A 14,418-nucleotide genomic window follows, 5' to 3' on the forward strand; every position below is an offset into this window, starting at 1 on the left:
TCGTAAAATCCAGTCATGTGGAGCATTGAATCATCTGTTATAACACAAATACGGTGAAAAAATAGCAAAGTGAAAATAAGCAGTGGAAAGTGATGTGCACTGCAGATTATTAAGTCTTTTTATCACATAGGTGCTGGTCTTCAAGGTGTATGCCAGTGCCTACTAGATACTGCTGAAAATTGGTATGCAGACTTCCGAGTCAACACATTACACCAACTGGTACTGAATTTCATCATTTTGATTACTGAAAAATAACAGACACTCTATGAAATTGACATTCCTCACACTTTTATGCATGTTAACTGATTATCTGAAGGTGTTTTAGCTCACTTGGTATGTTCTATAGATATCTCGTGGATGCCGTTTGTAGATATTGATGTCCCCATTGGATTCTTCTTCTCAACAGGTCATGAGTTCATTGCTCCTGTATTGAGTGGTGCAAGGACAAACAGTGGTGCAAAATAAAATTCCAGATTGTGACTTGGCTGAAATAAAGGCATGGATACTGACTTAGGATGCCACAAATGCCTCTCCAAATTTATTCAAACTTTGCTGTGAACAGGTTGCAGACACACAGAGCCAATAAAAGTAAATTTTGAAACTTGAAATATTTCCTGAACAGTGTGAACAACAGTTACATTGCACACAATATGCTTTAACATTTAGTTTAGATATCAGTAATATCACATGTCCTATCACTTACGATACATGGCTTTACTACAACTTTCAGTCCTAATTGCAACTCCTGCAGATGCGTAGCCACCGTTTCATACCTGTCTCCTCCTGCTTGCTTCTGATTGGTCCGCCTCAACATTTAATAAAAGTTCACCATAATTAAAACATCTAACTTTTCTCATAAAAATTATTTAAGTTACTGAAATTATTAAGTGATTGTCCCTCGAACAAGAAAGTTAAAATTTATTAGTAATCTGGAAAAGCATACTGTGAGTGATATGTGGTTTGATGCCTTGTTTGAATGGCTATTCCCCACTGCTCAAGCATAAGAAGCCTCTCAAACGTTCCATTTCCTCACACTACGTGACCAATAGGTGTCACTCGGTGTGAGGCCAGCTGGCGATGCCGATTATTATTGCAGCTTCGCTCTATACATTGTGTCGAAAGTGTGTTCGTGGGTGTGACAGTTTAATGAAGGCAGAACATCGTGTGACAACAAACCGAAACAACCTCGGGCTCGCACAAGCCAGTCTGACGACATGATCGAGAAAGTGGAGAGAATTGTTTTGGGGGATCGCCGAATGACTGTTGAACAGATCGCCTCCAGAGTTGGCATTTCTGTGGGTTCTGTGCACACAATCCTGCATGACGACCTGAAAATGCGAAAAGTGTCATCCAGGTGGGTGCCACGAATGCTGACGGACGACCACATGGCTGCCCATGTGGCATGTTGCCAAGCAATGTTGACGTGCAACGACAGCATGAATGGGACTTTCTTTTCGTCGGTTGTGACAATGGATGAGACGTGGATGCCATTTTTCAATCCAGAAACAAAGCGCCAGTCAGCTCAATGGAAGCGCACAGATTTACCACCACCAAAAAAATTTCGGGTAACCGCCAGTGCTGAAAAAATGATGGTGTCCATGTTCTGGGACAGCGAGGGCGTAATCCTTACCCATTGCATTCCAAAGGGCACTACGGTAACAGGTGCATCCTACGAAAATGTTTTGAAGAACAAATTCCTTCCTGCTCTGCAACAAAAATGTCCGGGAAGGGCTGCGCGTGTGCTGTTTCACCAAGACAACGCACCCGCATGTTGAGCTAACGTTACGCAACAGTTTCTTCGTGATAACAACTTTGAAGTGATTCCTCATGCTTCCTACTCACCTGACCTGGCTCTTAGTGACTTTTGGCTTTTTCCAACAATGAAAGACACTCTCCGTGGCCGCACATTCGCCAGCCATGCTGCTATTGCCTCAGCGATTTTCCAGTGGTCAAAACAGACTCCTAAAGAAGCCTTCGCCACTGCCATAGAATCATGGCGTCAGCGTTGTGAAAAATGTGTACATCTGCAGGGCGATTACGTCGAGAAGTAACGCCAGTTTCATCGATTTCGGGTGAATAGTTAATTAGAAAAAAAATCGGAGGCCTTAGAACTTGAATGCACCTCGTATTGATGGAGGGCATGAAAAAGTTCGAAGGAGGGCAGCTCATTTTGTATTATAGCAAAATAGAGGAGAGTGTGTCATGGACATGATACATGAATTGGGGTGTCAGTAATTAAAACAAAGACATTTTTCATTGTGGCAAGATCTTCTCATGTAATTTCAGTCTCTTTATTTTCTGAATATGAAAATGTTTTGTTGGCACCCACCTGCATAGGGAAAAAAAATAATCATAACGAAATAAGAGAAATCAGGGCTTGCATGTAAAGATTTAAGTGTTACTGAGTGGAACAGTTAAAGAATAGCCTAAAGATGGTTCGATGAATTGTGAATTGCAGCATAATCGTGTAGATATAGCTGGCACATACATTGATGACAGGCACGACCTGTGATTCATACAACCCCTGATCTTCTTGTCTTTTTTTCTGTTATTCCAATTTCCTTGTACTATTTTAAAAGTATGCACCTTCATATTTTCATGGCACCGTAACTGACCCATTAAATTTTGAGCATACAGCCATATAAACTCTGTTTCTTCTTCTAATATTTTAGCTGCATACTTTCTGGCCATCTTCAGAGTGAACTGACAGACAGACTGACTGTACGACACCGACTCTGTGCTTTTAAACCTGTGGACTGTGTCAATGTGCATGTGGCCACAGATACACACTGATTGGTGGCTAAGAAGTATGCTTAAATTGAATCTATGGTTATGCAGTCAGTCCATGTTGCGATATAAACATATCATTATGAGCTGTGATATAGTGAAGTTGTCGCAAGTTAATTGAAGAAAGCACAGAATTCTGTGATGTGTCCAGGATGAAACCACCATATGTGTTAAGTAAATTCTTTGCCAAACGAATTTCAACTGCTTCTTTCATCATGAAGTCCCAAAAGGATGACATTAACACTAGAATTTAGATATTTTATTACCACATAGGGTGACCGGTGCTGATGCAGTGCTCTGCCACAGCTGATATACTGAGCTGTAAGAGCCGGGTGTACCTATGGTGTTCCGTGCATCTTTCATGGATTGTACAAGTTGTCTGTCTGCTGTCCAAAAGGTCACACTTGGAGGTACCTCGTAAAATCCAGTCATGTGGAGCATTGAATCATCTGTTATAACACAAATACGGTGAAAAAATAGCAAAGTGAAAATAAGCAGTGGAAAGTGATGTGCACTGCAGATTATTAAGTCTTTTTATCACATAGGTGCTGGTCTTCAAGGTGTATGCCAGTGCCTACTAGATACTGCTGAAAATTGGTATGCAGACTTCCGAGTCAACACATTACACCAACTGGTACTGAATTTCATCATTTTGATTACTGAAAAATAACAGACACTCTATGAAATTGACATTCCTCACACTTTTATGCATGTTAACTGATTATCTGAAGGTGTTTTAGCTCACTTGGTATGTTCTATAGATATCTCGTGGATGCCGTTTGTAGATATTGATGTCCCCATTGGATTCTTCTTCTCAACAGGTCATGAGTTCATTGCTCCTGTATTGAGTGGTGCAAGGACAAACAGTGGTGCAAAATAAAATTCCAGATTGTGACTTGGCTGAAATAAAGGCATGGATACTGACTTAGGATGCCACAAATGCCTCTCCAAATTTATTCAAACTTTGCTGTGAACAGGTTGCAGACACACAGAGCCAATAAAAGTAAATTTTGAAACTTGAAATATTTCCTGAACAGTGTGAACAACAGTTACATTGCACACAATATGCTTTAACATTTAGTTTAGATATCAGTAATATCACATGTCCTATCACTTACGATACATGGCTTTACTACAACTTTCAGTCCTAATTGCAACTCCTGCAGATGCGTAGCCACCGTTTCATACCTGTCTCCTCCTGCTTGCTTCTGATTGGTCCGCCTCAACATTTAATAAAAGTTCACCATAATTAAAACATCTAACTTTTCTCATAAAAATTATTTAAGTTATTGAAATTATTAAGTGATTGTCCCTCGAACAAGAAAGTTAAAATTTATTAGTAATCTGGAAAAGCATACTGTGAGTGATATGTGGTTTGATGCCTTGTTTGAATGGCTATTCCCCACTGCTCAAGCATAAGAAGCCTCTCAAACGTTCCATTTCCTCACACTACGTGACCAATAGGTGTCACTCGGTGTGAGGCCAGCTGGCGATGCCGATTATTATTGCAGCTTCGCTCTATACATTGCAGCCTATAATGTAGCATAGGACTAAAAGGGGCACACTGTGGCGTAAATGTCGCACTGTGGTGAAACTCAAAAGTAACGCTGTCTTCAATGAAGTCGAAAAGTCATTTTAATGACAAGCTCCCACATATGACGAGAAAGATATAGTTTTAAATGTCTCTCTGTCTTCTTCCTAGTTCCTTATGTCCATCATAAATTTTATCTGTAGTGCCTTACTTACAGGGAATAGGCAAAGTAATTTGAACACCTTTACTTACTTGGGAATGGTTTATTATAAAGGATTTGACTCCCACTTGCCCATAATACAGCTGTGATTCTTTGTGAAATACTGGCATATAATGATTATGTAGTCTCCAGTTGAATGTTATGCCACTCTTCGATCAGAAACTCTTCTAACTCCTGTAGTGATGAGGGAGTGGAAATCTGCTTTGGAGTCTGTCCTTCAATACTGCCCACAAGGGTTCAATAATGTTCCAGTCTGGGACTGTGCCGGCCAGGGGAGACGCTGGAGTTCAGTTGCATGCTCCTCATACCGCAACTGTACTGTCCTGGCTGTGTGAATGGGTGCATTATCGTCCTGAAATATGGCATCATTGTTGGGAACATCATTTGAATCATGGGATGCACCTGATCATCTAAAATGCTGACATAATCGTTGGCTGTAACACGGCCTTTGAGAGTAATGATGGGACCAGCAGAATACCATGATATGGCTGCCCACACCATCACACTTCCACTTCTATGCTTAACCGTTGGAATCAAATAATCAGGATTGTAGGCTTATTGTGGCATTCTCGAGATGTGAACCTAGCCTGATGTTGGAAATAATGAAAACATTGTCTAGTCAGACTGAATGACGTGTTTCCACTGATCAGCTGCCCAGGATTTATGCTCCTGACACAATGTTTCATGCTTCTTTGTATTGGATGTCATCACTAATGGTTTCAGTATAGCATCTCATCCATGAATATTTGCTTTATGGATTTCTCGGTGAAAAGTATTGATAGATATGGGATCTCGAAGATGGCTGTTGAGCTCTGCACTCACTTTAGCCGGCATAGTTTTGTGTTGTTTTGCCATAATTCATGTTAGCGTATGATGATCTCTGTCATTTAGTTTTGATTTGCATCCACTATTACGTTTACATGATGATGTCTTTCCATGTTTTGTGTAGGCTCTCATGACTGTTGAAACAGTTGCTCTCGAAGCATTCAATAAGTTGGCTGTCGTGGGTACTGATGCTCCAGCTAATTAGACCCCCACAATCTGCCCTCTTTGGAACTCTGTTAGGTCTTTCCTTGCATGTCGATCTTGGCCTCTGAATGCAAATACAAAGTGTGCACTACTCATAAGCAACCTGCACTGATCCCTAGTCCGTACTGAATACACACAGTGCAGTGTGACATGTGCCTTACCTGCGTTGCTGACCATCAAACACAACCATCCCATTACTATCACTGTTCACATAATTTTGCCTGTCCCCTGTACTTCTTGTGGTGAATACCCACTTCCTTCAAAAACTCATTTTAAGTGTCGAATCTAATCCTGCAGAGTGCTCTCATCAGCAGTACTATGTGTTTTGTGAAGGAGGACATTCATTGTCAGGCAAGGATGGTGGCAGAGATTTGCATCTGAATATAACTGAGTCGGCTTCCGATTTACCAGCTGTGCAGCCATTACCTTACAGCATTGTTTGTGGAGATACCAAACCAGCTCTCTACATTATTAGCATCATTTATTTACTTCCTTTGTGTGTGTGTGTGTGTGTGTGTGTGTGTGTGTGTGTGTGTGTAAAAGTTCTGCTCTTGAAATCTGTAAAAATTATGTACTAGTAGAATATGAATTTCTGTTCCTCACAAGAACACTTATCTAAAAAGAACAATTACGTGTGTCAGTTTTTTCCCTTGTCAAAACATAAACTAATTTGTAATGACAAGCAGACAGGATTTCTACTTTTGACAATGCTACTCAGCCACTCTGTTTGGAGCAGATGTTGTCTGAAGAGGAGGCTGATGACGACGGAGAGAGTGCGGGAGCCAGCTCAAGCTATGTGACAGCTGATGAGGGCTATGAGGCCGATGTGGAGATACCACTGCAGCCTGTCGGCAATGCCTGTGCTATTGATGATCCTCGTTGCTCCAGGAGGTATGAAGTGGTGTGTGCACGTAGCCACAACAGCGAGCACCACCGCCGCTCACCTCGGCTGATCGAACCCCAGCTCTGCAAACTGGCAGTAGATATACTTATCCGGTAAGCACTTGGCGCATATTTTATTTGTGGAAGTTTCTTTTACTTCCAATATTTGGTATATTTTACATGTTGCATTGAAATAAAAGTTGAAAAAAGCTCTAATTGATGCAATTTGGTACCCATACACAATGTTGGCACAGTTACTGAATAATCTCTTATGACACTAACCTTTCCATTCATCTGCTCTTCCAAGTATTTTGCCCTCATCTGACAAAATTGTATCATCATCCATAAACCTCAAAGTTTTAATTTTTTCTCCTTTTATAAAGTTTTCATAACTTGCCTTAACAGCTTGCTCAGTGTGCAGACTAAGTAACACTGTCTGTGTGTCTTCTCAGTTGCACCATATCTTACATGCCCTTTGACTATTACAACTGCAGTCCAGCCTCTGTACAAGTTGCAAATAATCTTTTGCTTCCTGTATTTTATTCCTGGTTTTCTTTGATAATTTAAAAATAATGCTGATTAAAAGTTCTCTCCTTTTGATGAAGAAACAAGTACACTGAATTACATAATATTTGAATGATCATAGTCTCTCATGTTAATTGAATTAAACCAAGGGTATTGCCTTTTATCTGTAAAATCCTTCATCTTGTTGATTGGAGATACTTTTGTATTGAGTTTGACTTACCTTAAATACAGGATCTTTGAGGGTTTACGATATAGCACTTTGATATATTTTACATATTACTAACTGTGCCTGGCATGCATTGTAGTGCATGTTTCTTTCTTTTCTTAGTAGATACACATATACCAACATATACGAAGCAGACACTGTTGTTGTTGTTCTTGTGTGTGTGTGTGTGGGGGGGGGAGGGGGGGGGGCTACAGCAATCACCATGTCCCATAACTTTGTTGCCAAATGCCTCAATTTTGCCATTCTTACTCACCCTGAGCTATTGCTGTTCTCTCCATTGCTTCTTGGACATGCTTTAGGCACCCATTTCATGGTCTTCCCCTTCGTCTCTTTCCAGGAAGTTGCTGTGAAACTGCTCTTTTTGGCCACTTGCCTTCTACCATTCTTTCCATATGCTCTAACTGTCTTAGCTGTCTTTTTTTGTACCTCCCATGTAACCCTCTGGTCACCTTCCAGGAATTCCTTATTTCCACAGATGCCTTCCTAAGAACACTAATCTTTTGGCAAAAGAAAGGACAACTGTACACAACCCGGAAACAGATCCTGACCTAATCAGCCTCCCTGCAGACTAAGGCTCCACCACTATTGGGATGAGTCGTAGTGATTGTCTGACAGAAGGCCTCAGCTAGCTGTCTGATTCCTCCACCTGGAAACTCTGCCATAGTGATCTCATCCCAGAAGTCCAACCTTCTACATGCTCCCCAAAATCCAAAAACACTACAATCTGGGTGCCACATTGTAGCTGGCTGTTGTGCTCCCATTGAAAGAATTTCTGATCTTATTGACCAACATCTCCAACCAACTGCCCGAAACTACCTTTATCTCCTGAATTCCTACTTGTCATTGTTGGTGCCACTTCCCTGTACACCAGCATCCCTCATGACCTTAGCCTTACTGCTATCAAAAGACTCCCTCTCCCGACATCCTTCGGGCTGCATATTATCCATCTTGTTCCTTATACGTGTTGCTAACTATATCCTGACTCACAACTTCTTTTCCCTTGAAGGGGAGGCATACAAGCAAATCCATGCCACAGCCATGAACACCTGCATGACACCCTCTTATGCTAACCTGATTATGGGCAATCTAGAGGAAACCTTCCTAGCTTCCCAAAACTCCACACTCCAAACTCCTAGTCTGATTCAGATTTCTTGACGATATCTTCACGATCTGGACTCGGAGCCAAGACATCCTATCTACATCCTGTCACAACTTCAACACCTTCTCTTCCATTCACTTCACCTTGACCTCCTCTACCCAATGCGCTATCTTCCTGGATGTTGATGGCTCCATCCATTCCTCAGTCCATGTAAAATCCACTAACCAACAAACGTGCCTGGATTTTGACAACTGCCATCCCTTCTACACCATAAAATTCCTCCCACACAATCTAACCACCCATGGATGATGTACCTGCAGTGAAAAGAACTCACTAGCTTGGTACACTGAATGTCTCACATAGGCCTTCACAGACAGGTAATCCCCCCCCTCCAAATCTAGTCCACAAAGAGATTTCATGTGTCATATCCTCGTGAGGTGGTGGAGTGGGTAACACACAGACACACATAGACTTACATTTAGGAGAATGGTGCTTCAAATCCCGATGTGACCATTCAGATTTAGATTTTCTGCAATTTCCTTAAATCACTCTAGGCAAATGTAAGGATGGTTCCTTTGAGAGAGCACGGCTGAATTCTTCCCTCTTCCTTCCCTAATCGTAGCTTGTGTTCTGTCTCTATTGACCTCAATGTCAACTGGTCAACTGTACATTAAACCTAAACCTCTTTCATCTCACACACCTCAATCCTCATACCACCCCCAAAAACAAGCTACAAAGGAGCCCCCCTCTACACACACACACACACACACACACACACACACACACACACACACACACACACACACACACAAAATCACCCATTATCACCCTGGACTCAAACATCTGATCCACAGTCTTCATAAGGCCTTTTATTATCTCTCGCCATGCTGTGAAAGGAAGGTCATTGTCCTCAAGATCCTTCCCAGCCACCCCAGAGTGGTTTCTGTTGCTCACCCAATCCGCACAACATCCTAGTCCATCCCTGTGTCACCCTCACTTCCTTTTTACAGGAATCATATCCCTTTGGGTAAACCAAGGTGCAAGACCTGCTCAATCCAATCATCCAGTACCTCCTACTTGCTTCCTTCGCTGGCATATCCTACCATGTCAGAGGGTGCGTTATCTGTGAAAGCAGCCATGTCATATACCACCCCTGCTGCAAACATAATGCAGAGCTTTTTATGTCAGCATAACTACCAACCAGCTGTCCACCAAGATTAATACCCAATGCCAAACAGTTGCCAAGAACAAAGTTGATGTCCACCATCAGCTTCTCTGAACTATGCACATGGGAGTTATCATTAAAACACGTCCTCAACTCCTATAATCATCCTGGCCACAGTCTTCAGTAAACAACTGTTGTCGCACCTTCTGCCCAAAAGTTTTTCCTTACTCTGTTCTGTCACATGCTCCCAACTTCAGTTTGTGTCGCTGCCCAGTGGCTCTGACAGCAGTGCATCACATTCCTGGCCCGAGTACCTGTCACCCCTTCCTCCTGAATTCCTAGCCAGCAAACTAGCTGCCTCCTTGTTTCCTAGTCCACCTGCTGAAATGCATTGCTGGCACTATTCGTCCATCTGACACCACGTAGGGGTGTGTGTGTGTGTGTGTGTGTGTGTGTGTGTGTGTGTGTGTGTGTGTGTGTGTGTACTTACAGTACACATGCAATGTAGTAGCAAGAATATTTGGTTAAATGTATAGATTATTTGGGGATATTCAGAGTGCTAAACTTAGCACAAACATCTGGCAGCAACAATGTCTCTATCCCAGCTGAACAACTAGTTGAACCGAGATCGGATGACAGATAGGAGTATGTCATTCCATGCTGCTTCAACTAGCAGCTGGCAAAAGGTGATACTGGTCTCCCAGCAATCCGTGACTGGATGCTTCTTGCAGGTGAGGATTTGGTGACTGTGGCAGTCGAACACTGCCTGTAATGAGTTCAGTCAGGATGGCACAGACAAAGTGCAGTCTTGCATTACCTCATCCAAAGATAATGTCTGAGACCTCGAAGATTGGGCACAGGCACAGGCCTTAATGTGCCATAAATGTAATCGTTGCTGTCCAAATTAACAGCTATGCTAACCATGTTGTTGTTGTTGTTGTTGTTGTTGTGGTTGTGGTTGTGGTGGTCTTCAGTCCTGAGACTGGTTTGATGCAGCTCTCCATGCTAATCTATCCTGTGCAAGCTCCTTCATCTCCCAGTACCTACTGCAACCTACATCCTTCTGAATCCGGTTAGTGTATTCATCTCTTGGTCTCCCTGTATGATTTTTACCCTCCAATGCTAAATTTGTGATCCCTTGATGCCTCAGGTGATGTCCTACCAGCCGATCCCTTCTTCTAGTCAAGTTGTGCCACAAACTTATCTTCTCCCAAATCCTATTCAATACCTCCTCATTAGTTACGTGATCTACCCACCTAATCTTCAACATTCTTCTGTAGCACCACATTTCAAAAGCTTCTGTTCTCTTCTTGTCCAAACTATTTATTGTCCATGTTTCACTTCCATACATGGCTACACTCCATACAAATACTTTCAGAAACGACTTCCTGACACTTAAATCTATACTTGATGTTAACAAATTTCTCTTCTTCAGAAACGCTTTCCTTGCCATTGCCAGTCTACATTTTATATCCTCTCTACTTTGACCATCATCAGTTATTTTGCTCCCCAAATAGAGGTGACTGTATTGTGTATCCACTAGCATTCTGTACCATTGTCTCAGTTCCTGAGATGCTGGGCCCATATGATAGTGACAAAAACAGTGTGGCAATGTTTGATCTCCTTGGTGCCTCCACTTACAAAAAATAACTGTTGTGATACTGTACACAAAATCAGTACTCAGTTGAAGAGGTGATGTGATGCCACTCGTGTGCCCAATGTTGTTGTGTGTGCACCTCTGCCTGCCACTGGGTGTTTCCTTTTAGGAATTTGTTTTGTTGCAGATGAGTCCGTTTCCTGAATTGAGATTTGAGATGTGGCTGTATGGTGCTGTATGGCTGACCGAACTATACATGTTTTCTCTTGGGCACTATACTCTACACTGCTGGCATCCTGCATGGCATCGAGTACAGCCCTCCTGACCCTGTTGAATCCGTATTCGTGTAACATTCTCAGGGTCCCAATCAATGTGAGCAGCAGTATCATGATTTGATCTGCCGTGGTCTCGACTGTTGATTATCCTGCAGCTGTTGAATTCTGAGCTTAAGTGGCAGACATTTCTCCTTAGGTGGAGCATAATATGACATTCTCGAATACAAACATCATTTAATAGTGATTTCTGAACGAGAAACTCGGTACACAATCTTTCCTTACATGCATAATGTAGACCTTGTTACTCTTTACTGTTTTGTATGGCTGCGCTAAATGCTAATCATTTGCTCAGTGCTCCACTGTGTTGCAATTTTAGTGCCATGCATTGTAGATGTAGTTTTGTTAATCTCATTATTTCTCTGAGATTATAATATCTCTGTCCTGATTACAGAGAGTTTTTGCTTTACTTAGAGCTCAGTACCAAGATATGCTGTGGAAGATATATGCAAAAATTTAGAGCATCTTGCTACAGGCATTGTCTCCACCAGAAAGTATTTTCTAATCTCTTTAGTTGTTTATCAGCTTGTGTCAGAATTTTTCCTCTGAGATTTAATCTCTATAATAAAGGAAGTCTCAACACTCGGTACATGGTACAGATTGTCAGATGGTTTAAGAAGAAGGCAGTAGTGTAACTAACTTCACACTGATTGAATGTGTCCCACTGACAGAGCAGTTTTGGACGGATCTAGTTGCCTAGTTGCATACTAGAGCCTCCATTCCCTTAACCCAGATGGCTGTTAATTAGTTACATTCCATAGATTGATTGAACAATTCTAATATTGAAATGAAATGATGTGGAACAAGTCAGTTTGCAGGATAAGTATGCTTGTTTGATGATGATGATGATGATGATGTCCCACACTCCTTGACAGAGCGTAGGGGAGCGATATGGAAGACACGCACCGCCGTACTAGGCAAGTTCCTAGTGGAGGTGATTTGCCGTTGCCTTCGTTAACATTAATGAACACTTTATTTTTTAATCATACTCAAGCAGCTACACTTAAAGCAAGTCAGTATTTTTTTCTATTTTGTTGATGAATTTCTACTTAAAAAACTGGTAGCCAGTAAATATATGAAACAATATCCATTTAATTTTTGTTATGACTGTAACTATGCCTTCTACTAGATTGTACTTTCTGACCCAGTTCTTGTTCTCCTGCTTCTCTTTAGTAATTAGAACTACATATTTGTTCCATTTTTGGTGAGTAATCCTAAGTGTTTTAGTGGATTTCATATTGTGGGGCAGATGATCAGAGATTTTTGTTGCTCATAGTGAACTCCTTTCTGAGCAACCAACAGCTTTAGTAATGGGTAATAAAGGTAATTTTTTCCCCTAGTGTTAGACTGACATATCACATTCTTTTGAAATTGTTATGAATTATTTATGACAACATTTCATTTGTGAATAAAGGTATTGTGATCGTGCAGTTAAAATACCTTGCTTGTGTGAGATATCTACATGATGTTTGTGGTTGAAAAACACACCTTATGTGAGATTTAAAACTTTCCCGGCCTACATATTGCTCCACAAAATTTCGGGAGAACTGCCAGATGTTTGTAAATTCTTGCCACAATGTTTCGGCGCAGAGTCTTCTGGCCATCTTCAGGTGATACTGGTGAAAACTCCCTGAGCTCTGGTATTTAAGGCTCCACTGGCACATGCATGGCGGATTCACTTGATGTTGCACATGCGCTACTTGAGCATGTTCGATTCTGTTGCATCATGTGCCCTTCGTGGTGAAAACTCACCGCATCAATATCAATTTGATTGTCTTCCCATGATTCCATCACAGAGCTATGCCGGCTACGGAGGACATGAAGCTTTTCGACGATTGGATTGAATGCTGGATTTAATTGGAAACCACCGTCTCGATTAATAAGGAACTCACTGTCAGACAGCTGTATTTCTATGGATTCATTAATAATAGAACTCTAAAAGATAGACGTATGAACCACAATTTTTGTCTCATTGTGATTCACAACATGACCAGTGGAAATACAGTGTTCGGCGATGGCAAACTTACAAGGCTGAAGAAGGCGAGTATACTGCTGATGTTCTACAATGCGATCCTGCACAGTACACGCCATTTTCCCTATATAAGAATTGCTGCATTCACACGGAATCCTGTAAACATCTGCCTCACGCAGCTCTAGGTCATCTTTGACAGATCCCAACAGCGGTGAAATTTTTGCAGGAGGGCAAAAGATTGCTTTCACTTTATATTTTCTTAGTATTCTGCCTATGTGAGCTGAAATGTTACCAGATATGTGTTAAATAGGCAGTTGTTTCAAAGACCTCTTCCTCTTCTTTGCTCCGCCATTTACAGGTCTACAGCGCTCTCTTCACTTGCTAGGACAAATACCCATTCTTCAGAGATACAGTCTGCAGGTGCTCCAGTTCCGTTTGCAAACTATAGGTGTCAATGATGATGTGGGCTCGATGAATCAATGGATTTGGAGGGTTGCCTGCCATTTTTAAATGTCTTGGTGTGACGTAAGAGTGATGGCACACTTGGTCATTCAGTATATAGAAAGCCCACTCACACAGACCTTTACGTGCAAGCCACTAGTTGCCACCATCCGGCACAAACCATGGGTGTTTTGAAGACATTGATTCACAGAACCCACATCATCTCTGACACCGATAGTTTGCAAATGGAACTGGAGCACCTGCAGACTGTATTTCTGAAGAATGGGTATTCGTCCCAGCAAGTAGAGAGAGTGCTGCAGACATGTAAATGACGAAGCAACAAAGAGGAAGAGGCCTTTAAAATGACTACCTATTTACCATATATTGGTAATATTTCAGTGCACATATGCAGAATACCCTCCCATGAACCATGGACCTTGCCGTGGGTGGGGAGGCTTGCGTGCCTCAGTTATACAGATAGCCGTATCGTTGGTGCAACCACATTGGAGGGGTATCTGTTGAGAGGCCAGACAAACGTGTGGTTCCTGAAGAGGGGCAGCAGCCTTTTCAGTAGTTGCAAGGGCAACAGTCTGCATGATTGACTGATCTGGC

The 14,418-nt window shown here is 41.8% G+C and overlaps 1 protein-coding gene across 1 annotated transcript in view; it reads left to right on the top strand.

The window, feature by feature from the left end:
• The first annotated feature begins 6,303 nt into the window (after positions 1-6,303).
• The window catches only part of LOC126092690 (lysosomal-trafficking regulator), a 393,980-nt gene continuing 385,865 nt past the window's right edge, over positions 6,304-14,418 (top strand). The window contains exon 1 of the mRNA XM_049908413.1: positions 6,304-6,563. Coding sequence (XP_049764370.1) covers positions 6,304-6,563 — 260 coding nt within the window. The remainder of the gene's footprint in view (positions 6,564-14,418) is intronic.

Source organism: Schistocerca cancellata, chromosome 7 (genome assembly GCF_023864275.1).
Source record: "Schistocerca cancellata isolate TAMUIC-IGC-003103 chromosome 7, iqSchCanc2.1, whole genome shotgun sequence".
NCBI lineage: Eukaryota > Metazoa > Arthropoda > Insecta > Orthoptera > Acrididae > Schistocerca > Schistocerca cancellata.